The sequence below is a fragment of the Dendropsophus ebraccatus genome, chromosome 4, assembly GCF_027789765.1.
Source record: "Dendropsophus ebraccatus isolate aDenEbr1 chromosome 4, aDenEbr1.pat, whole genome shotgun sequence".
Taxonomy (NCBI): Eukaryota; Metazoa; Chordata; class Amphibia; order Anura; family Hylidae; genus Dendropsophus; species Dendropsophus ebraccatus.
The window spans coordinates 43,218,072-43,243,201 of NC_091457.1; the positions used below are offsets into that span (position 1 = coordinate 43,218,072).

At 41.9% G+C, this 25,130-nt stretch overlaps 1 protein-coding gene across 6 annotated transcripts in view; it reads left to right on the forward strand.

Annotated features, from left to right (window-relative positions):
* Nucleotides 1–25,130, forward strand: part of SYT7 (synaptotagmin 7) — a 289,629-nt gene that overhangs the window by 111,559 nt on the left and 152,940 nt on the right. For all 6 annotated transcript variants that reach the window (XM_069965682.1, XM_069965683.1, XM_069965687.1 and 3 more), the window contains exon 2: nucleotides 8,797–8,900. In XM_069965682.1, coding sequence (XP_069821783.1) covers nucleotides 8,797–8,900 — 104 coding nt within the window. The remainder of the gene's footprint in view (nucleotides 1–8,796; nucleotides 8,901–25,130) is intronic.

The following is a 25,130-nucleotide window of genomic DNA, read 5'->3' on the forward strand; positions in this document are numbered from 1 at the left end:
AATGAACAGAGTAGATATGGATCTAGGAATAATAAAGGTTCTTTTAAAGGGATATAGTACAGGATTTAAAGCACCATTTAGAATTATATAGAAAATCAAATGTCTTACCAATAAAAGTCTAGTCTTCCGCAGAGTCTTGTGATGTATATTGTATAATTGACTTGGGCTGTTTAATTGTTTTTCTGTCCCAGAGTAAATGCCTGTCATTTTTCATTGTATTGGATATAGTTGATAGTTGAGACATCAATAACCCTTGTTACACTCTATGAGTTTGTGTGTAATTAGGTCATTTTATACCTAACTGGCTGCGAATTACTGTATGCATGGGCCCAACCATGCCATCAATCTGGTGGACAATGTCCAGTCTAATCAGGCGGTCTGACGTTTGAGCCAAATGACTGGATACGATAAACTAGCCATATACCTGATTTATTCATTCATTCAGAGTTTTTTGTAGCGTAGTTTGTATTAGTCAAGCGAGTAGGAATTTATATAAACCAAATTGATGGAGAAGTCTCTTCTGATTATGATATAAATATTTATCTGAAAGGGGAAAAATATATTTAAAGTGTTCTTAGGTCCTTATGAACAGGACTTTTGCGGAGCAAAGCAGTGGGCCTTTTCACCTAGGCCGACTTGATCTTGGTGATCAATGCTCCTTTGCTCGGCCTTTACAAGGCTTGATCAATTTTGTGGCCTATTAAATTCCTCACAGGTGGCCTAACATCGGGTGTTTACACATGTGGTGTGCAACTAATAGTGATAATTTAAATGACTCAAAAAAGATCAAATCAGCCAACAAGCAAGTATTTAATGGCCCTTTCCTGTTTTACACAAGCCCCAAGCCTCATGTATCTGATTTATTCATGTAGGTTATCTGATAATTAGAAGCCGCCTGATAATGGAGACACCCACTGACTCCAAATTCAGTCTAATAAGGATCTACTTTCACATTCACATTACACTTTGCCCTTATCCCCCTCCTCTCTGCAGGGACACATTGCTCATTCGAATGCTGATGCTGCTGTGATCACAGGTACACAGATTGCCTTTATTTCCCTGCTGGTGTAAGATATTCAAGTTATTTCACAATATCACTTTCATTCTTTATTTTTCCAGCTCTATTTCTCTCATTCCCTTTCTTACTAAGGAAGAAGAGCTATTTTAATTCAAGTCTTCTCTCTCTTATATTAAAATTAATGTAGTATTCAGCCTGGAATTAAATTAAGATAATAAAAAGTACAGAGAAGTAATTTGGTTTTTTATTCTAGATGAACATTTTTGGACATAAGATTTCCTGAGAGGGTGTTTATTGGTGCACTATCCCTTGCTTTAGTGAAATTTAAGAAATCAGCAACACCCTAAATATTATTAATATAGTTATTACTTATTAATTACTAATTAATTATATGTACAATGATTAGAATGTAAAGGAAGGAGTCCAAAAGGAAATAGCAAATGTGATTTTATTTTTTTAGCAGCTTACTTGCTAGCAATTTAACAAGCTATAGTCCATAGTCAACTGTAGGCTACAGCAGGCCACTGATAGAAGTGAGGATTTAGCAACACAACAGAGTTTAAAATTCCACTGTCAAAGGAAACGATTATGTTTCATACTGTGTCCCTCGTTTTCATAGGTGCTATTCTCGGCACCATCAGTAAGAACTGCTTTGCATATTGCCAAATTACCTTTGTCAATGTTGCCCATTTCTTCTTTTCTGTACAAAAACACATTTATTCAATGTTGGACAGTGTCACTGAAGGGTGACGCACACTGAATACTACACCCTATCATGACCACATCTCAGGATGCTGGAACTTCCACTCCCCATTCAGTACAACACATAGAGCTTCCACTTGTTCTCTGTGTTGGTGACATGCTTAAAGTGTCATTTTGGATTACTTGTCCTCATGTGTACAATACATGAGGACTAGCTCTATTTCTGCCTATTATATAACCAGTCTATAGCAGTTTTTTACTGACTCCATCACTGTGTCAAATTTCGATGAGCTGGACTCCAAAGTGGATGAAAACTAGCTTCTGTGAGGACTCCCATACACTACATATACACAAAAGCAGGGGATCAAGTAACAGCAGCATAGGGAACATTATAGAGCAGTATTTGAGCAGTCTATCCTGTAAACAGCACTTTCTGCGATACAAGCCTGTGAGACACAATTCTCTGTGTTTCTTCCTGCACTTTCCCTTACTCAACCAACACCACCCACCCCCCTTCCCACACACTCAAACACACTGCCCGCCTTCTCGATAGACTTCTATGGGCCATGTAATCTCTTAGTTTTTTGAGAGTGGTGGGTGCTAATGCGGTTTAGCAGACATAGCACTATGGGATGACCATTGTTCTCAGGTTAATGCAATACGTGTTTTGTATATATGTGTCAGTGTATTAGGTTTTCTGGTGCCATTATACTTGTGTCCCGCAGGGACAGGTTTTAGTGAAGGTGCTTGAATTGCTCATTATATATAAGTGAGGGAGCACAGTAGACGCTATGGTGGGTGCACGCAATATACAGTAGAAAACAATAGTGTTAATGGAATGGGTTTGTTTATGGGCATATTCTGCATTTATTAGGCCACCCTCCTAGCATGTGCCGAGGCTTTGGATCATAACTAAACAATAGTATGTCAAAGGAAGTTCACTTCTTTTTGAACAGTAGGAGGCACCATTGTTAATCGGGTTTGATTGTACAGTTTCAAACTTGTGAAAGCCGCAGTCTGATTATGTGCCGACAAGAAGAGATCATTTCTATAATAGAGTCTTGATTGTTAGTAGAAACTAGAGAGCTTGGTCTAAAAATGAGCCGTTCCCTGTATCCTGCAGTTGTTTTGTCTTTTTTTAAAGTTGCCGTGCAGTAGTGTTTAGGCAGGAGCTCAGGTTCCTCCTGTTCTCGCACTGTCTGCTGCGTAGTGTATTTGATTAAACACATTTCACTCAGCAGGCAGGGAAAGGTGCGCATGTAAGGGATTTCTCAGAGTATTAATGAGACCAAAGATTTAAAAGGCTACACACTACAGAATGGACGCAAATCAAATGGGATGAATAGAAAGTAAAGCGATTATCTGAACAAATTTTAATCATTCTTACGTAAAGCATAGTTTTATTTCTTATGAATGTATAAGTGAAGGTTTTGTTTGTTTTGACAGAATTGTCCAAATTTATGAACTATTTAGAACATGCCTCACTGTGAGTAGAAAGGATAGCCAGCCTACCGCCCAAAACGCAACTCTTATAATCCGCTACTGGCCATTCTGTAAGAGCATCTCTCTCTCTCTCTCTCTCTCCCCCTCTCTCTCTCTCTCTCTCCCTCTCTCATGAAGTCAAACAATTAATGTATTACATGGACACCTATTCAAATAAATAGCCACTATGTTGAACTAGCTTTACTAAAACTGTCTGTCTGTCTGTGCCGACACAATCAGCTGTCAGCTGGAGACCCAAGAACTGAGCTCAGAGTCAGCTATTTACTGTAGTAGATCAAACTTGAAGATGGTTGACTCCGGATCTTGTCCTTTGCACACTCCACCCCTGAGATCCTGGAACAGCAGGGCCTCAGGTCATTTAGGCCTAGTCTCTCCCCTTACAGAAGAGAGAGGTCATTGAACTCTTAGGCATATGGCCTGCTGCCCATTGGCATAATATCACTCCCAGCCATGACCACTGGCAGTTTAATGTCTGTGCCCCAATTGCTGTCCTCAGTGACCACCATGCTGCCTCTTCTCCTGCTGCAGTTCTTGGTGTGGTCTGAAGGGGGTGCTGCTATTTAAAGAGCCAGCGTGCACACTTCAGATCTGTCCACCTATGCTGTCCCTGCACTACCTATATAATAATACGCCATATGCTTACCTGTCCCTGAGCGATATTGTGGTTCCCTTTAAACAGCGAATGTGTGCTGTATTTCCTGATTTATGTATCACCTTCTGCTTTTTCTCTTAACTTTGTGTCAAACACCAGTGTCTCACTGGACCAGCCACTACCCACAAAAAAACACTCTTGGAAAGGTACTAGTACCCTCTAACAGCCAATTCCGACTTCCATATCCTGGCGTGAGATAAAGGGTGAAAATAAGTCAAACCAATATGGTAGCTCATTGGGTCTACACCCTTTTCCCTCTTATAATCTGCATAAATCTCTAGATCAATATGGTCCAGGTTAGTGTAGCTTTAAGAGAACATTTTTTGTCTGGATGGTGCTTAAAGTGCCACTGTCGTATTTTGTCGTATATTGTGGATATACTGTTTACCACTTTGTAATGGGTTTATTAGGCAAATATGCCATTATCTGCATTCAAAAAGAGTTTCCCTAGGTACCCCTCCCTTCTCTCTCTCTCTCTTATTCACTGCTCATTATCAGGAAATCTCGACTGGTTTACATCAGATGCGCCCTATGTAATCTATGGAGAGGGAAGGGGGAGGAGGGAGATTATTCGTCAGCAGAGAGCAGAGAACAAAGGATTACACAATGGGAGCTGTATGAAAGCCAGTATTCAGAGGACAAAGAGGTCAGTGTTGACTTTAAAGGTGATGTAGCTTTAAATTAACTCTTTGTTGTCCTTTTTTGGTGCCTCATCTTCCTCCACCCCTCCCCTCTCCATAGAAAACCATGAAGACAGGGGGGAGAGCTTCAAACTGCTTTCTCATGATAAAAATGCATTTTTAGACTAATAAACCCAATTACAAAGTTTCTTAAAATCGCCTGTACTATTGATTTCTGCAAAAAAAAAAATAAATAAATAAACGGCAGTGACACTTTAAGTAGTAATAATTGTTGGTAAACAGTATATCCATAATATTTATGTTATAAAATAACAATTATAACAATGTATTATCAATGAAATATCCTACATACATAAAATAGACTGATACAAGCTATAGTCTCACTAGCTGCCTTAGATTCTTGGCCATTTATTCCAAACAGTTTCAAAGAAGTAATTCTAATAACATAACATTAAATAACCTTTAAGGCAATACTTTTTATTTTTTTTATAAAGTTTACTGTACTTACTGTATCTATTTAGTGTCGCACAAGAGTGAGGAAACATTTATATATGATAGCATTAAATACTGTATGAACCTATGCTCCGAAAGGCAATGATTGATTAATAGAGAAGAGAAGACAGTGGATGAGGAGTGGGAGGGAGGCATCATAAACATGTGAGGAGGAGAGAGATTGCAATACAAGGGAGGAGTGGAGGAGGGAGATCACTGTGAGAATGAAGACAAACATGGAGGAGAGAGAAGAGGTGCAGCACAGAGAGGGAACATGAATGCAGAATGGGAAAAAGTGATAAGTGTGTAGACCTTGCGCAGATCTGCCAGAGAGTCATAGTTCTTGTGTATATCCAGACCTGCACAGCTCCACAGCATATGGTTGTGTTTTATGGATAACTAGGGTGAAAGAGCAGGTTATGTCAATGGTCAGCAAGGAAGAATGAAGGATCTTGGCAGATGGAGAAACCAGCATGAAAGATGGAAAAGTAGAGCTGCGTGGCGGGAGATTGCGAAGGGGCAGAGAGAGCAAAGCAGAAGAGAGATGGAGAGATCAGATGAAGAAAAGAGCGAGGGGGGAGAAGAGTGAATGTAGAATAAAGTGGGAGCAACAGAATGATAAGATGGAAGATGAAGAGAGTAAAGAGAGATGAGGAATAAAGAGAGCAGAGTGTGGCATATATATAGCGGTGTGATGGGGTCTATAGATAGCTGTGTCATGGGACTATAGATAGCAGTGTGATGGGACTATAGATAGCTGTGTGATGGGACTATAGATAGCTGTGTGATGGGGACTATAGATAGTAATGTGACTGGGACTATAGATAGTGTGATGGGGTCTATAGATAACTATGTGATGGGACTATAGATAGTAATGTGACTGGGACTATAGATAGTGTGATGGGGTCTATAGATAGCGGTGTAATTGGGACTATAGATAGCTGTGTGATGGGACTATAGATAGCAGTGTGATGGGGAATATAGATAGCTGTGTGATTAGGACTATAGATAGCAGTGTGATGGGACTATAGATAGCTGTATGATGGGACTATAGATAGCTGTGTGATGGGAACTATAGATAGTAATGTGACTGGGACTGTAGATATTGTGATGGGGTCTATAGATAGTGGTGTAATTGGGACTATAGATAGCTGTGTGATGGGACTATAGATAGCAGTGTGATGGGACTATAGATAGCAGTGTGATGGGGACTATAGATAGCTGTGTGATTGGGACTATAGATAGCAGGGTAATGGGGACTATAGATAGCAGGGTAATGGGGACTATAGATAGCTGTGTGATTGGGACTATAGATAGCAGGGTAATGGGACTATAGATAGCTGTGTGATTGGGACTATAGATAGGATTGTGATGGGGTCTATAGATAGCAGTGTGATGGGACTATAGATAGCAGTGTGATGGGACTATAGATAGCTGTGTGATGGGGACTATAGATAGTAATGTGACTGGGACTATAGATAGTGTGATGGGGTCTATAGATAGCGGTGTAATTGGGACTATAGATAGCTGTGTGATGGGGTCTATAGATAGCTGAGTGATTGGGACTATAGATAGCTGTGCTATGGGGTCTATAGATAGCAGTGTGATGGGGTCTATAGATAGCAGTGTGATGGGGACTATAGATAGCAGTGTGATGGGGATAATAGAGAGCAGGGTAATGGGACTATAGATAGCTGTGTGATAGGGTCTATAAATAGCTGTGTAATGGGTTCTATAGATAGCAGTGTGATGGGGAGTATAGATAGCAGTATGATGGGACTATAGATAGCTGTGTGATTGGTACAATAGATAGCTGTGTGATGGGGACTATAGATAGCAGTGTGATGGGACTATAGATAGCTGTGTGATGGGGACTATAGATAGCAGTGTGATTGGGACTATAGATAGTAATGTGATGGGGACTATAGATAGCTGTGTGATGGGGACTATAGATAGCAGTGTGATTGGGACTATAGATAGCTGTGTGATGGGGAGTATAGATAGTTGTGTAATGGGGGCTATAGGTAGCTGTTAGAGATGAGCAAACCTCGAGCATGCTCGAGTCGATCCGAAACCCGAACTTTCGGCATTTGATTAGCGGTGGCTGCTGAGCTTGGATAAAGCCCTAAGGCTATGAGGAAAACATGGATATAGTCATTTGCTGTATCCATGTTTTCCAGACAACTTTAGAGCTTTATCCAAGTTCAGCAGCCCCAGCTAATCAAATACTGAACGTTCGGGTTCAGATCGACTCAAAGCCGAACCCGGTTCGCTCATCTCTAGTAGCTGTGTGATGGGGAGTATAGATAGCAGTGTGATGGGGAGTATAGATAGCTGTGTGATGGGGAGTATAGATAGCAGTGTGATGGGGAGTATAGATAGCAGTGTGATGGGGAGTATAGATAGCAGTGTGATGGGGAGTATAGATAGCAGTGTGATTGGGACTATAGATAGCTGTGTGATGGGGAGTATAGATAGCTGTGTGATGGGGAGTATAGATAGCTGTGTGATGGGGAGTATAGATAGCTGTGTGATGGGGAGTATAGATAGCAGTGTGATGGGGAGTATAGATAGCAGTGTGATGGGGAGTATAGATAGCTGTGTGATGGGGAGTATAGATAGCTGTGTGATGGGGAGTATAGATAGCAGTGTGATTGGGACTATAGATAGCTGTGTGATGGGGAGTATAGATAGCAGTGTGATGGGGAGTATAGATAGCAGTGTGATTGGGACTATAGATAGCTGTGTGATGGGGAGTATAGATAGCTGTGTAATGGGGGCTATAGGTGGCTGTGCAAATAAATGTCGGAGAGAGAAAAGTGATGGGAATAAAAATATGCGAGATAGAGTTGGAAATAGAAGAGACCAGCAGTGATGAAATTTGTTATTAACATATTATTATAACACGTTCTTCTTAACACTATGTTCAGTATCATTTGTGAACACATCACATCGTATTGATGGTTAGTTATTTAGGCTTTTTATATAGTTGGTAATAATTCTTTGACAAAGCAACCCAATCAACCCAAAAAGAATGTTCATATAGTTTTGCTCTTTGTATGTTACTGTATTTTGACTTTGTGCCAGTACCCCTCTATAGTTAATGGTGGGGGGAGGGATATTTATGCAGTCCTGTGGAAAGCATGAGAAGTAGTGATGGCAAGAAGGATGAGACAACAAGGAAAGCAATATGTGCAATGAGAGTAGAGAGTGATAGAAGCAGGAAGATAAATGGGAGATACAGCGATATAAAGAGAGGAAGATACTCAGAGGGGGGCTGTTGTGTCACACGCCTCTTGCTTTCTAACAGGCTTCCAGCTGGCTACCGTGTTTCTCGGCCATATGTCTGCCCTCTTCTGTTGTCTAATAAATATTCAGAAAGCAGAGGGGGCACAGGGTGTTACACATGCCCTGTTAACCTGTTCATGCCCTCCCTAGTTAGCCAGTTATAAATATCGTCTTAGGTTAATAAGTGGCCATTAGCCATGAAAACTTGTCCTATCAAGACGGTAATATAGAGGTTCTGTGCCAGATTTTCAAGTACGCTTTTATACCATTTAATCACAATCGGAGAAATCATGTCAAGGTTAAATATGTTAGTGTTCCCCATTGCATCCTGCATTATCCAGTTTTCGTTCATTTTCCTTGATACAAGATCTTACAGTTGCTGACATTTTCTCCTTCTCTTCCTCAGACCCAGTTTGTAGTCTTGTCAGTTATACTTTCTGTGTATTTCAACCCAATTTTTTTTTCTCCCTAGTCATTCATTATCTCTCTCTTTCCCTCAGGAGCTCCAACCAGTGAGATAATTATAGTCTCCGGTGTCCTCGCCCTCAGCTTGAGTATCACTATTGTAATGTGCGGACTCTGCCAGTGGTGCCAGCGAAAACTGGTAAGTAAGGAAGATTTCTCTTACTTTTTTCTTATTACTTTATGTTTGTAAATTCTTTGATGATTATGAATTCACAAAATATGATCAAAAAATGACAGGAGCAGAAACCATATTGTGTTAAGGCCCTATTCCATGGAACGATTATCGGGCGTATTCGGCTGATATCGGCCGCTATGGACGATTATCGTCCCGTGGACTAGAGTGCAACGATCAGCCGACATCGTTCATGTCGGCTGATCGTTGCAGTCGCTTGTTTTTTAACATGTTGAAAAACAAGCGACCGATACAGCAACAATCTGCTGCCGTGGCTCCGTTGCATAGAAGCATCGGCAGCGCCCCCCCCCCCCCCCCGCAGCTCCCCGCCGCCCCTCCCGCACTCACCCGCGCGCTGCAGCCGCGTTGAATAGCAGCGGCAGCTGAGAGCGCTCGTTTGCTCCTCTAGACGGCCCGTGGAATAGGGCCATAACTTCTATGGTATTTTTTGTATTTTACAGCTGTACCTAGGCTATGTTGAATAGGGTATACCATTGTATACGTGACCATCAACGGTAACATGGCATTTTACACCAATGAGGCAAAGACACTGATACATTTGCGCATCTGTATTAGTACAGGAGTGTGAAGATTAAGGCTATGTTCACATAACGTAAAAATAAGAGCATAATATGGCCGCATTTGGGTAAATACGGCCAGAAATAAAGAACATGATCATTATTTCAGCTGTATTTATCCGAATACAGACATATTTTGCCCTTATTTTTACGTTGTATAAACATAGCCTTAAACTGCTTTGGAGCTCCGGGCATCATCATGAATGATGATGCCAGGAGCTCTGAACTCCGTTCCATGGCGCATCATCTGTATTTACGAATCGTGCATGGAATGCATGAATGCCCCTTAATAGTGTAGGATGCTATGGAAAGTATGCAAGGAGCAGAGTTTATGTCAAAAACAAATGTTCCTGTTTCTTGTACGACATAGTGCAGTGACCCAGAATGGGTGTTCCACTGCTGTTTTATAGCAGGCATAGCTTTGTATTGTTATATGTCTATATGCTCTTTGATGAAGGCCATAGTTTGTGCTCCTACCAATAGATGTCACTGTATTCTATACCTTACTTTGCACAAGTGCTTTCTCATGTATTGCAGTGTCTACCACCACTGTGTCTTTAACTGACTGAGAGCCAATCCCTGAGCTGAGTCAGAGTGTTTTCCAGAGAGAGAGAGAGAGAGAGAGTAAACAAGAATTGTTCCTAGTGCTTTCTAGGGCCTGGCCTGAGAGCCAGGACCCACTTGTAATGACATTAAATGAGTCAGCAGTTAGATAAGCCAAGAACTCTGCTGCAACACGCTAGATTTTCTTAGGGGTTCCCCTGATGGTTTAGCTTTACCCACTAGGTGGGGCCTGTGTTCCTGGATCTATGTCACTAGGTGCCTATGGACAACAATAAGAGGATGTTCATACCCATGGATGCAGGTACTTTGTTCCTTAAACCCACACAGCTGAGTAACTGAGGGTCTGGATAGGTCCCATCTCTCTCCCTACCCTGCAGGCAGTTCACTGTCACTACTTTCAGTCAGTCAAGTCTCCTCCGAGTCAGTTTATTCAGTCAAGCTAAATCTAAGTTAAGTCTAAGTCTATTCAAGTATACCTGCACACAGCAGTGATCTATACCAAGTCCTCCAAACAGTATACCTAAGGGTAAGGGTGGCAGTGATTTCTCTTAAAGTATTTGCAAGCACCCAGCTCACTACAAGGGCTCTCAGTAATTCTGTACTTTGCCTTTAAGAAGTTACAAGTAAAAGTTTGCACCTGTTTGATTACTTGCTGGACTCTGAGTTCCTCACAATACACCTGCATCTACCCCAATTTTTAACAGGCGTGTGTTTGGAACCCTGGGAAGGCACATACCACTCAGGCTTCTTGACAAGAGCAACACCTACCCTATCTAACATCACCTGCCTTTCCTTTGTTACTGCATGAGATAAAATGCAAAAGATGTAGCATACCATCTATAAAGTGTAACAATAAGCTGTAACCAGGCCCTGGTGTCTTAGGAGATCTCATTGTCTTTTGGGGGCTTTGGAGCTTTAAGTTACACATCTAGAGCCATGAGATGTATCACAAAAATGATTTCAGTTTATTTGTATGATCGACCACTAGAATACACTCAGCATCTCAACAGAAATCTCTGTATGTACAAGTAACCACAGATAAAGGGGAACTCCGGATAAGAAAAACTTGTTTTCTATTCAAAGTACATTAAAAGTTATATAGATGTGTCTATACAATGTGTTATCCTATATGTGCTGTTCTGCCACACTGGTAGCTAATAGACATCCAGGAAGTGAAAAAAAAATGGCCCCTCTGCCAATTCACATTGTCTCCCGCTCCCACTGCTCTCCCACTTTGTCTTCCATGCCTCTGTCTCACATTGTGTGTGTTTGCTGAGGACAGGCTGATGATGCAGACAGGGGCCAGGGCGTGATCTCACAGGAGGCTTGGCTGGATCCCCCAATCCCCTGAGTGATCACCCATCCCTGAATGGCCGGAAGCAGGTGCAGCACTAATTTTACTGATTGTAATGGGTGGGGGACTGTGATGATCAGCTGAGGGAAAGCATTGTATTCTGGGAACTGCTCAATCAGGAAGGACAGAGACAATACAAACACAAGGATTTTTGGTAGTTTTAAAACTGGGATAGACAGGTAAGCAATGCTTTATGCTTCTGCAGAAGTTAAAAAAATGTTAACCTCTACCTGGAGTTCCCCTTTAAGTGGAGGGCTTTCTATATGATAATGTGTAAGAAAATGTATGCCATGCATATGGATAACATGGAAGGTATCCTTAAAATTTTACCTCCCTTACCTCCCATTTTACAAATACCCAACATGTGAATTTTAGTACCTGAAATTGAGATTCTGGATGTCCTTCTTGTTTTAATTACCTGCCTAACTTTTTTTTTGCATTTTTTGTTGTTAATTTAAATTGTGATATCCGACTGATACTCGGTTTGTATGATCTTTTATGTGTTTTTTCATATTTATTTTTATTTGGCTTGTGTACAAGGCGTTTATTGCGCAGGATTATTATGTTGTGAAAGTTTTACAGTTAGCCCCTACATAGGGATTTATAGCACATTTTGGCCCAAACTTTTGAAAACAAAAATCATATCATCCACGGGTAAATGTTAATTCAGTTTCTTTCCCACTACCGACGTGCTTTCTAAGCAATCAGTTACTTGTAAGCTAAACCTGAATTTTCATAGAGGAAGGAAAACGCATAGTTTTGCACATTCTTACAATAATGGAATAATGTAAACATAATAGAAAAATCTCCATTAATCATTTTTCACCATATTTTGTCCCAGAACAATTAAATTTGGAGTACAAAAATGCTTCTCCCATCTTCCACACTGTACGCACAGTACATGTCCTCTCTTGTAGTCATTGATGACATTACCAGACAAAAGGTTTGTTCTCTGCATTTGATATAGAAAAAAGTGACATTGTCTTAAAGGTCTATGCCCACAAAAATCCCTGTTCATTGGCAATGCTGATAGGAAGAAAAGTGTGGTGAAAGGGAAAAGATACACCTCTTCTCTCCAACCCTCATATGTTAGGGAGTACTGATAGTAAGCACCATATTACACAGCCCGACATTACACTGTAAGTGGCCGTTGATCTGCAAGGCTGACGTTAGCTTATGGGGCCTATACGCTGCTTAATTATTGTGCAGCAAGGGCTGTATAGTATGGTTAGATAATTAGTAAAGTTACACTATTTTCACCTGTACAGGCTTACGCTACACTTAACACTATACTTACATGTCCAGGCTCCTCCAGTGTCCTCCAGCCTTGTTTCTGTGTTCTCCACTCACCACAGCTGCCTTGGGGACTTCACTTCCCGTCTCTAAAGTAACAGGCCGTTCAACCAATCACTGGCTGAGATGGGACAATGCTGAAGCCAGTGATTAGCTAAGCTGTCACTTCAGAGATGGATTCGGAAGTGCCAGGGGCAGCAACGGTGAGCAGAGAACACAGGAAAAAGGAAGCAGGACTCTGGACAGGTAAGTATAACCTTTGGTCATAGGCGCATCGCTATTACACGTAGTGATGCATGGTTGGCAACTAGGGATGGTCCAAACCCGCCGAGGTTCAGGTTCGGCTGAACCCGAACGCTCGGCATCGGATTCCCGCTGTCTTCCCACTGCGTGCAGCGGGCGGATACAGCGGGAGGACCGCCTGGAAAACTGGGATACAGCCTATGGCTATGGCTGTATCCCAGTTTTCCAGGTGTTCCTCCCGCTGGATCTGCCCGCTGCACGGAGCGGGCAGACAGCGGTAATCATTGCGGAGGGTTCGGGTTCGTGCGAGCCCTGTCCGAACCAGGTTCGGACCATCCCGATTGGCAACCGATGATTTTTAAACATGTTAGACAACAATGAGCCAATGATCATTTCTTCGGCTTATCAGTGTCTTTATTAGGCTATGTTCACACCACGTATTTTTTAAATTAATCACGACCATTGTTGCAATTTGCAACAACGGTCGTGATTAATGCAACAGATACTTTGCATTTAAAATTAATGGAATCCCGGCCGAAGTGTATAGACATAGTACACACTTCGTCGGGGATTGCAAGTGTCTGCAAGGAAAACTGACATGAATAGCGGCCACACAGAACTTTTGGTTCACACAATGTAGCATGCTGCTCCGAGCACACACTCCATTGTGTGCTATGGTGAATTGCAATTCAACATAAAGGCCATCCAGCCGGTACTGCAGTAGTGGCCGGGATGATCTTCATCTTCCTAACCAGGTCACAGAATGGCCAGTGTCATACAGCGTGTGAACCCAGCCTTACAGAGAACGATAATTTGTCAATCCGCCTGATTTGGCAGGTTATCGCTCCGTACTCCGTACTCTACTGGTTGCTATGATACTAGGAGTAAATACCTATAGTAAATCTGATGAAGTATGAATATAGTGAATCCCTTGAATGTCCACTATGTACTATTACTTTTCCCCCTGTAGTGGTTAAAAATCTGTCTGGCCCCACTTGGGTTCCCTGGAGACAGATCTGCCATGACATGTCGTATCCCAAATACTTTTGATTGATAGGACTTTTTAAAGGATTTCTAAATGGGGTTGGTGAAGGGAGGTTTCCCAGACCCACTAAGTGGGTACCTTAGTGGTATACCTTCCCTATAATCCATAAGTGAATCCAACCTGTTTGCAACTCCAGGAGGTAGGTAAGTCCTCCTGAGAGTCTATTACTTCCTTTACTTATTGAAGCATTACTATCCCTGCATCTTCTTGCCAAGAAGTAAAGTGATCTTAATGGCTTCACATCTGTTCCAAGGAAACTTAGGTAGACGTCTTTGCAGTTTATTGCAAAATACTCCTGGGAAGGGTTGTAAGAAAAAAACATAGAAGAGGATTGATTCTCAGATATAAATGGAACAAATATATACATTTGCATTTTATTCACTATCCTTCCGTGTGTAATGTGCATTTATTCTCTGCCAGATTCCTTTTTATACACTGCACCCTATTCTAAATACAATGACTGCATATGTGTGGTGGAAATGTGAAGGTGGATTGAACATGATTGTAATTTTTTTTCCCTCTAAGAATCACCATGGAAACCACATTTGGTCACATTGCTGGCTATCAATATCATAGCTAGAAGTGCCCGGGTCCTGGTGCAAAACTGAAATATCCATGTATATGGTGATAGAAGTAAAATATACAGCGATAGAAGTGAAAAATACACATATACAGTGATAGGCCATGTTCACACAACAACATTGCAAATTGCAAATTACTGACATGCCAGTTTTATGCGGCCGCTATTCATTGAATAGTGCCTGCACAAGACATATAAGTTCACACAATGGATCGTGTGGCTCCAGCTGCACACTCCATTGTGTGTAGTGGTTAATTTGGATGCAGGCACACACAGATGTGCCCACATATGAATTCAGCATAAATGAAGATCGTCCAGACGGTACTGTAATACACTGGTCACAAAATAGCCAGCGTTTCATGCAATGTGAACATGGCCATCAAAGGAAAAACTACATGTATACAGGAATAGAAGTGAAAAATACATGTGTACTGCGATAGAAGTGAAAAATATGTGTATGAACATTAGACAGATGGCAGGTTCAGATGGCCTTTCTCTGGTGTGTATACAGCCTTTGCAATCTGAACTTTCAACTTTCAACAACTCTTTATCTTGATCCCACCCATATTTAACCTCTTAACCGCTTTTTAGCCAATAGGTCAACGACTCACCAAGGACAGTCACTTATATACACCAAACCAAAATCAGCAATACTGAAATATACATGTATACAGTAACAGAAGTGAGTGCCTCAATTGAGTAAAATATTCCAGAATTTGCAAGTAAAGGAATGTGTCTGTCAAGTTAATCTCCTCAGCAGGACGGTCACTGCCAGGATTCTTGCATCATCACCAACAGCCCATGAAGGTCACCATCCCTTATACAGGCGGGTCAACTACACGGTCAGCACTCATGTTTGACCCTTCCTACAAACACACTTCATTCTCTATTGTCAAGTAAAGGACATGGGGAAGACATGTTTTGCTGAATACAAAAACAACCTGAGATGACGCCTATAGTTCTCTAGCTTGTATGTTTTTTTTTTTTCAGTTATTCATGTACAAATGCATTTCTCTCTCTCTTTCATATATATATATTTTTTAGGCATAGACTTGTAGAACGAACATTGTTGTAAAAACAATGGTGGCATATGCAAAGTCTCTACACAGTGATACTAAGTCTGTACTCTGACCCTTCATTGTCTCAATGCCAGTTCTGGATGATACTACCAAGGCGTACCTGCAATATAATCTTTCTTAAATCCTACTGCTCAGTGCCACCTACCAAGGTGCTAATGATGACACAGATGTCTCACTGACAAGAAGAAGCAGCACTCTAAAAATAATATCCCTTTATTCACCAGATATGCAAAGGTTTTCTTTGTTGGTTTTTGGTCCCACAATGGTCTATCGTCTATTTTTGGTTTCTTATGCTTTGTCTGGCAGATAGAAATGATTGTGTCTGGCAGGGACTTGCTGTGGTATAGTTCAGTATCCCAACCTTCTGTCTTGCCAACATATACCACAAAATGTGTGCAGTATGTAGTGGGAACTTACACTTATGCTGTTTCACCTATCGAGCTGACTTTCCCTAGACGAAAAAGAACATCAGTTTCTTACATTATGTTGGCCATTTAATATTTCCATTTCTTTGGCTAGTACACTGTTTAATCATAACTGAAGTGAGTTGTATAAAAGATCAGTGTTTTGCAGACTAGCACAAGTACACAGAGCTTTCCTACTGGTACACTAAATTCCCATCACGGATGTATAAAATGGAGTTCGTGCTGTGAATTCTTTATTGGAAAATGTTGTTTAAGCTCATGGTTCTTCAATTGCCTGAAACAAAATCTCTAGCATGAGATGAAACCAATAAAACATTCACATGGTTTACACCCCAAATTAGCATGTTGACGTGCCCAGATGTAGAAATTAATTTCCAAAATTGATATTCTCTGTGCGACAACATGCTGGGTCTTTAATGCTTATAATATCCTTATCACCACTATCCCTCACACACTTCTATTGGGTGTCAATTCATAATAAAAGCATCAATAAATGAACATTTGTGGACAAGGCTGTTTGCAGACTTTCCATAGAAGAGGCTCATATACAGCAGGTTGCAAGTGGACCTTCACAATAAGAGACATGGGGGAATACTAAAGATCAGCATTTTGTGTGCCGTTCTTAAGGGAAAGTACATTGGAGAAAGGTGTAACACATTTATTAAGAGGCACTGGCCTCAGTTGCTGTATGTGCACAAAGGCACTAACGTAGATTTCAGCCACAATGTATGCTAATTTCTAGCATAAACTACACATAGGAAATCTATTGGCCATTTAATGCCTCACCCTTATCACTATTAAAAAAAAGTGGGCAGCATAAAAGTGACAAAAAGGAACAAACATTTACTGTGTGCAGCTTTTATATGTCAGAAAACTGGTGTACATGGTTAAATAAATTCCCAAGATACAGTGCCTACAACCTTTCTTTAAAGAGGTTTTCCCATAGACAGAGGCCTAACTATAAGCCTGTGGGCCCCAATGCAACATTTGTAACAAGAATCCCACCTTCATATGGGTCACCTCAGGGTCCTGGGCCCAGGTGCAACTAACCCCTCTGCACCCTCTATAGCTACGCACCCATGGACACACATCAACTACTGTAAGTGTCTGAGTGTTTAGTGTGGTCAGTGACTGAGAGTTGGAAGAGTCTCCCGACTCTATGCCACATGACCAGGATGGAGCCCCAATGTCTATAGGAACTTCTTGCTTATTGCATACAGAGGCCCAGGAGAGAACAACTCAGTCAAGTGATTCCCTCCCGGCTCTTTCTAGATATAAATGAGGGTCTAAACATTCAGACACTAAGTCCTGAAAAGCTTTTACATGAGCCAGATACACTTTAAGGTAAACTTTTCATAGGCCCTATTCTAGTTTATATATGACACTTGTTTTCAGAAAAAAAAAATTCCATTCTATACCAGTTAGGATAATTTCATAGTACTCCGGGCACACCGTGTCTCCGGTGTCCCCTGCTGAATGATCCCACCTCCACTTCCGAGATGGACTCATCTCAGCGGTGACAGCTCGCTTAGCCAATTGCTGGCCATGATGCTGTCCCGTCTCAGTCAGTTATCGGCTGACCACACTGCCAAGACAAGTCTGCCTCGAAAGTCCTCAGGGGCAGGATCATTTAGTGGGGGACCCGGAGTACCATAGGAGGACACTGGGAAAGCATAGCTTTTTATTGTTTTCTATACACAGTATTTACAACAATATATAAAAACTTTTTCCTCGCTGGATAACCCTTTTAAAACAACTATAATGGTTGCGAATAACCATCTTTGATGTAGTTAATGCACTAAATGAACTAAAACCTTGGGCCAGAATGAAAAGGCACCTCACCTGCCATTTGCCATAATACTGTAGTCTGCTTAGGTGACAAAAAGCACCAGGGCGCTAGTCTGTAGATGTCTGTTAGTCTGTAAGGAAACAACCTTGGGCAGGTACCATTTTGAAAAGCTTATTTTCCATACATAATCTGAAGGCAGGGGTGTAGCTAGGATTCATGGGGCCCCATACCAAAAAAACTGTAAGGGCCCCCCTTCCCTATGAACAACACAAAGCACTATATATAATATATATACTCTGTGATGTGGCCAAAAAATAAAATCTCTTTTGGCCAGAGGCAGAATCCTGCCTGCAGCCACAAGTGTGACTGGTAGAGCAAAGAGCCAATGGCTGCTTTCTCTGTCAGTACACTGTTTTTAACTATAAGGGCCCATTAGGAGCTATTATGGTTAAATACATAGGTGCAGGATGAGCTACCTTCTGCTTAACCCCTGCAGTGTGTAAGTGACCCAAAGTTCAGAAGACAAGGAGATATCTGCTTTACTGCTGGTGCACTGATAACCCCTGAACTCTGCATGGAGCACCTCACATTTTCCTGATTTATTGCAGGAGGCAGCCGAGAGCAGAGGTCAGGGGTTATGAGTGCAGTGAAGCAGAGATCTCTTTGTCCTATGCTTGTTAACCCTTTTATTGTTTTGCCGCATGTAAGTAAACACTGGGTCACTTACACACTACAGTACATAAGGGGTTAAGCAGAAGGACACAGGACGGCTCTTATTGTCCCTGTGCATCCCTGGGCCCCCATCCCCCAAGGGCCCCATAGCAGCTGCCTACCCTGCCTCTATGGTAGCTACGCCACTGTCTGAAGGTAATGTTATGAATGGCAGGTTTACATCTACCCAGACACAGCGGATACTTTAATTTTATATCTGGCTGTCTTTGTGTTTGAACAGTCATGTAAAGCAAATGACTAAAAGGTTTACTCTCCAGCTTCCCTCTCATGTCTGTGACCGACTTAAAGTGACTCTGTACCCACAATCTGACCCCCTCAAACCACTTGTATCTTCGGATAGTTGCTTTTAATCCAAGATCTGTCCTGTGGTCCGTTCGGCAGGTGATGCAGTTATTGTCCTAAAAAATACTTTAAAACTTGAAGCCCGTGCCAAACAGGAGTATCTGTGCCCTAACTTTGCACCACCCCTCCGTCCCTCCTCCCCACCCTCTTCATCATTAGGAATGCCTCTGAAACATTTTCTCCATGCTGAACATTGCACAGGTCCTTAACGATTCAGCCCATGTGCCGGGTTGCCACAGGTGGGGAATAGGAGGCAATCTGCCTGAAGTATTCCTAATGATGACGAGGGTAGGGAGGAGGGACAGAGAGGTTGTGCAAAGTTAGGGCACAGATACTCCCGTTTGGCATAGGTTTCAAGTTTAAGGGTGCCTTCACACCTACCGGATCCGCAGCAGTTCTCACTTCTGCGGATTCGTAGCGAGAACCGCTGAGGATCCGGTATCGTTCACCCCTATGATAGCACATACCCGGAGCGGGATTGACATCCCGCTGTGAATATGTGCTTTAACCAACCACTGTCCGCAGCCCCGCCGTCGCTTCCCCCATCCCTGGCACATCCCCCCATCCCAGGCCGCATCCCCCCATCCCTGGCTGCATCCTGCAGCCCGCCACTGCCTGCATCCCCCATTCCCAGGCGCATCAGCCCATCCGCCCATCCCCGGACGCATCAGCCCATCCCCGGCCGCATCCAGCAGCCCGCCGCCGCCCACATCCCCCATCCCCGCCGCCGAGAGCATACAGCGATTTGAGCAGGACTAGAGCCGGCAGCCTCACTGCAGCCGCGCCGCAGAGTAGGTACTGTATGCTCTCGGCGGCGGGCTTCAGGATGCGGCCGGGGATGGGGGATGCGGGCGGCAGGGTGGGTACAGAGTCACTTTAAAGTCAGGAGAAGTATTTCATCTTTTTTCTGCAAACAAAATCATTTTCTTATGTTTAGAATCTAAATGGTAAATCGTAACAACTGAGAACTACAGTGCCCATTGATGTCTTAGATAGTGGTTTTAAAATAGGCCACTCTTACTTCATTTATATATTACTTTAACACGTGTATATCTCTATTATAAGGGATCAATAGAAATCCTTAATAAAAGAACTCTTTAACAAATGTGATTTAGTACAGTAAGTGCTGATTTAGTGATTATGAGATAATAAAGTGGAGCATAGATATCTGCACTCTAAAAAGCATATTGGATATCAATAAGTCAGAACCCAACGGGAGGTAAAGTGAGAACTAGATCCTTGATTTTATTACATGCAGTACAGACTGGAAGACAAATATGTTTATCTATCGTCCTTGTACTGTATATCGGTACTTTTTCCTTATCATATTAGGTTAAAAAAAAAAATACAGTTGTGTAAAGGTTATTTGGTCAACACATGACGCATATTAAGCACTTATGAAAGCTAAAAAGTTGCCTCGTCTGCTGGTCAAAATTAAGCTTTTTTGATTTCAAATAGTTCATTTCCTGTCAGTAGTTAACAAGAAGTTAGATGGCACTGGATGGCATGATAATGATAAGTGGTGCACATGGAGAGGAATATCATCCCAGTCACATAACCCACAGACAAATCCCGGCACTCAGCAAATTCGTATTCCAATATTTATTCGGCATTAGACATTCATTTGACAATGCAGATAAATATATACAGGAGCTGTTTCGGCAACCTCCTTTTAAGCAGTAGACAGTTGAAAAGGAGGGTTGCCGAAAAGCGCCCTGTGTATCTATATGTGTATAGTGAAATAGACATGTAAGCTGAATAAAAGTTTTAATGCAAATTAGGTGAGTGCCAAGATTTGTCTGTGGATTGTGTTCCCTTGTGATCTTGACTCCACCATGTTGAAATTCCGTATTTATTTTACCGGGGAGAAGAGGAAAAATTGAAGAAGTCTCTGCCAAATCCCATTGACAATGGTTTTATTTTTGTAGGAATAAAAGATCAAGCATTTTTTCAGACAATCAAGCACAATCCTTCTTTTCTTCATTCACTGCCAATGGGGAACTTCAGGTTTCTCCATGCAAATTAGAGCAACAACCAAGCCAACTAAAACCATCAAGTTTGGCCAACTTTGATCCCTTGCATATAACCAGTTTTAAAATCCACTCCAGTTTGTTTGTTTTTTAATTTATATATATTGGTCTTCGCAATTATAATAGGTGCCTATATCTTTCACTATTTAAATGCTAGAAACCAGAAAAGAATTAAGGCTAACATTGACCATACATATTAGATTAAGACAATCCAAGCTGACCAATTTTGGTGGCTTCAGTGAATGATCCAACATATGGGGAAAATCCCTCTTGGCAAGTAGTCAGGGGAGAGAAGGATTGAGCATGGTGTTTTTCAGCATGCCCGATCCTTTGTTCCTCTTCACCATAGAAAGAGTTTTATTGTTTTGTTTTTAAAGCAACTTGATCCCTTCTACTTGATGAAACAAATTGTGGGGGTCCAGAGAAATAGCTGTTGGCTAACATCAATCTTATCTTTATGGCCAACATTATTCTAATCTGACTTAAGAAGCTTAGATCTTCCAGGGGGATCAGGACTTTGCTGCCAAGAATTCACTTGGCAAGGTAAAGAACAGTATGGAAGCAGGGACAACTCATTTGGACAAATAATGCCATATAGAAGAGCTATTATTTCTACCAAGCGGCACTGCATCTGTTGAAATCAATAGGCTAACAGTATTCAGGTGCGATCCGTACATTTATTAATTCATAGCAACGTGTTTTCTGTTTATTGTTTAGGGGCCCCGAGCAATGGTAAGAAAACATCACTGTATAAATCACGATCAAGGTTATTTTATTTACCAAATCCAAACAAATACTTTGCTTTGCCATAGTTATACGCAGTATATTAGAACAAAGCAGAGCATGCGTCCCCAGAAACGGAATATAACGGAATAAAAGAACTTCTGCGATAAAAATTTGGACTGCATTAAAAATGATAATCAGGGCTTGTTGTTATGGAGGGAGCCAAGCGGCGGCCTCAGGTGTCTAATTGGATCATTACGAAAACAAATTTTCTTTCTAATAAATCTGCAACAAGTCAATTTGACACAGTGCACAACTGATGCCAGGATGGTTAAAATGTATAAAACACACACTTCACTTAGAATTCATATGAAGAAATTCAAATCAGCCAAAGCTCACCACTCAGTCATTCTTCTACCTGCCATGTCATGCGCAAAGGTCAAAGCCATCAAGTGGTCACAACTTTTGTTTATTAGAAAGCAAGTCATTTAGAGCTTCTCCACTGAATACAGCTAGACATGATTGAGTGTGATGATTGGAGGCACGAGAAGGAATAACAAGTTGGTGGCTGTCTACTATCTAGCACAACCATGTGGGTAGTCTTATATGGTGCTACTGTATGTAGTGTTGAGAGAACACTTAAATGCTCAAGTGCTGGTTACTCAAATTGATTATTTTTTTAATGAGTGCCGAACTCCATTGAATGAAATGTCAAACCTGAGCATTTAACCACCTAGTGGAAAAGGGGTTAGGAAATTTGAACCTAGGTAGAGGACAGAGTTACAAGGTTATAGGGAATTAGAGCATAGGATTGTGGGTTGTTATTATGACCATGGGGGGTATTCCCGGAACACTAATAGTTTACCAGCTATAGTTTTTGAGTAGATTGAAGGATAGGTCCTTCTGATCCCCTAGACCTGGATAGGTTGAGAGGTTGTTGTTAGTGATCAGCCGGTATTTTAGGACTCCATAGTAAAGGGAGTTAAAACTAGTATAAGTACAGCATAAATGGTGCAAAATCTAATAAAGCACTGATGAAAATGTAAACAAGAAAATCCTTCTGTAAATGGGTGTGGAAACCTGAGGCGTGGACTGCCAAAATTATAGTAGCTATGGAACTAGTAGGATTCCAGCAAGGGTGCAGTGATTTATATAATATACGTACTGTAGGTCCTGCTGCCAGTCTCAAAGTTAAACCAGCGGGACCAGGGGCGTAACTACCACTATAGCAGCCATAGCGGCTGCTATGGGGCCTGCCGCATCAGGGGGCCCCATGGCCTGCTCCTGCAATACACTGGGCCCCCTGAGCCGTCATCATTTGCAGCACCGGGTGGCCCTGCTGGTCTCCTGGGTTTTGCAAATGTCCCTTTAACTGCAAGCACTCCTGACCAGAGCTAGCAGTTATGTAGTTATGACTTCACTTGACCGTTTAGTGGTCAGTCGGCGGGGGGGGCCCAATCAAAAGTTTGCTATGGGGCCCAGCCATTTCTAGTTACGCCCCTGAGTGGGACCCAACCAGGATGGAAGTCGGGCCTACATGAGGGGTTCATCAACTCTGGGGGGGGTGCACTCAGTGGAGAATAAAGTGTTGGATGTGGTGTAGGATTAGTAGGACCCTTATGTATGGCATGCTATACAGATCTGAGTATAGTGATCAGACTTTTAAAATAAATGGGGAACGGTCTGGCCTTGGGATCAGAGGCTAATGGCATCAGAGGACACGCTTTTCCGGCCTTGAATTCTGGGGGGGGGGAGAAATAAAAGTAACATAAGAGTCTGTGGGCAGAAAAGGATAAATAGCATAAAAGAGATCAATATACCCCTGCGGGCAATCGGGGGGCTACCCTTCTATTGGACAAAATAATTCCTGATTAATAGATTAATAAAGAATAAAGAAATGGGTAAATTATGTCCAGTCTATGTACTTTTTATTATGATGTTGTGAAATATATTTGGAATAAAAGAAAAAGAGACAGTAAAAAAAAAGCAAAAACAGGAGTCCCTGCTAAGCAGAGGAGAAGGTGCTTGGTTAACCTATAACATTTTTTGTTCTAATTTTTGCATGTTTTGTTTTAACTTCAATTTAAGGGAAATAGGTTACTGCAGCGGGCGAAAGATACAACTGGGATTTGGCTGTCAGTTATGGCTGTAAGGTGTATGGCCACCTTTACCCGTGAACTGATGCTCGCTCCACACTAGTGCTTTTATTTATACCTTTACTTATTACTTATTCTGCTATTACCTAGCATTAGGTGGTGAGGGAACATCTCATTTCACCCATGTTAAAAAGTCACTGATCTTCTTTTATGTGATTAAAGCGACTCTGTACCCACAATCTGCCCCCCCCAAACTGCTTGTACCTTCGGATAGCTGCTTTTAATCCAAGATCTGTCCTGAGGTCAGTTTCGCAGGTGATGCAATTATTGCCCTAAAAAAACAACTTTTAAACTTGCAGCCTCGTGCCCAACTGGCGTGGCCTAGATTGTGTATGCATTAGGCTGGCACAACCTTTCTGTCCCTTCTCCCCGCCCTCCTTATCATAAGGAATGCTCCAGCCAGATTGTCTACTATTCCCCACCTGTGTCAGCCCGGCACATAGGCTGGATCATTAAGGCACCTGTGCAATGTTCAGACAGGAGAAAATGTTCCAGTGGCATTCCTAATGATGAAGAGGGTGGGGAGGAGGGACGGAGGGGTGGTGCAAAGTTAGGGCACAGATATTCTAAGCCATGCCTGTTGTACACAGGGCTGCAAGTTTAAAAGTAGTTTTTAAGGACAATAACTGCATCACCTGCCAAACGGACCCCAGGACAGATCTTGGATTAAAGGCAGCTATCCAAAGGTACAAGTGGTTTTGGGGGGGTCAGAGTTACTTTAAGTCCATCTATCTATTCATATTGGTAAAATATCTTTTCTCCTCAGGCAAGCATAAATTTAATTATCTTCTTCTGAATTAATATTTTTGTGGGGTCCTGCTCCAGGAATGTGTAATTCAGAATTTGTTGCACATATTTTAACTGTTGTCCACAAAATGCATATATACACAGCAAAATTTCCAAGAGCATAGTTCACTTAAAGGGGTTGTCAGGCATTTTAAAGAGGGGAACTATTAGCTAGTTATACAAAGCTAACCTGCTTATAGCTCATTATTGGGCTTGGGGTGCTAAGGATGAAGGTATGTCTCTTACCTTCATCCTCTGTGCCATTCACGTTCAGTTTTAGGCTATGTTCACACTACGTATATGTCCGGCCGCATATTTTCCGCGGCCGGACATATACGTATGAAACTCCGGCCGGGACTTTACGCAAATTGCGGCCGGATACGTACGGAACGCAAACTTACGCCCGTAGTGTACTTACGCTTCCTGAGCGCTCTTCATAGCGATCTGACAGCGGTCTTTTACTTCAAAATCTTTGCCT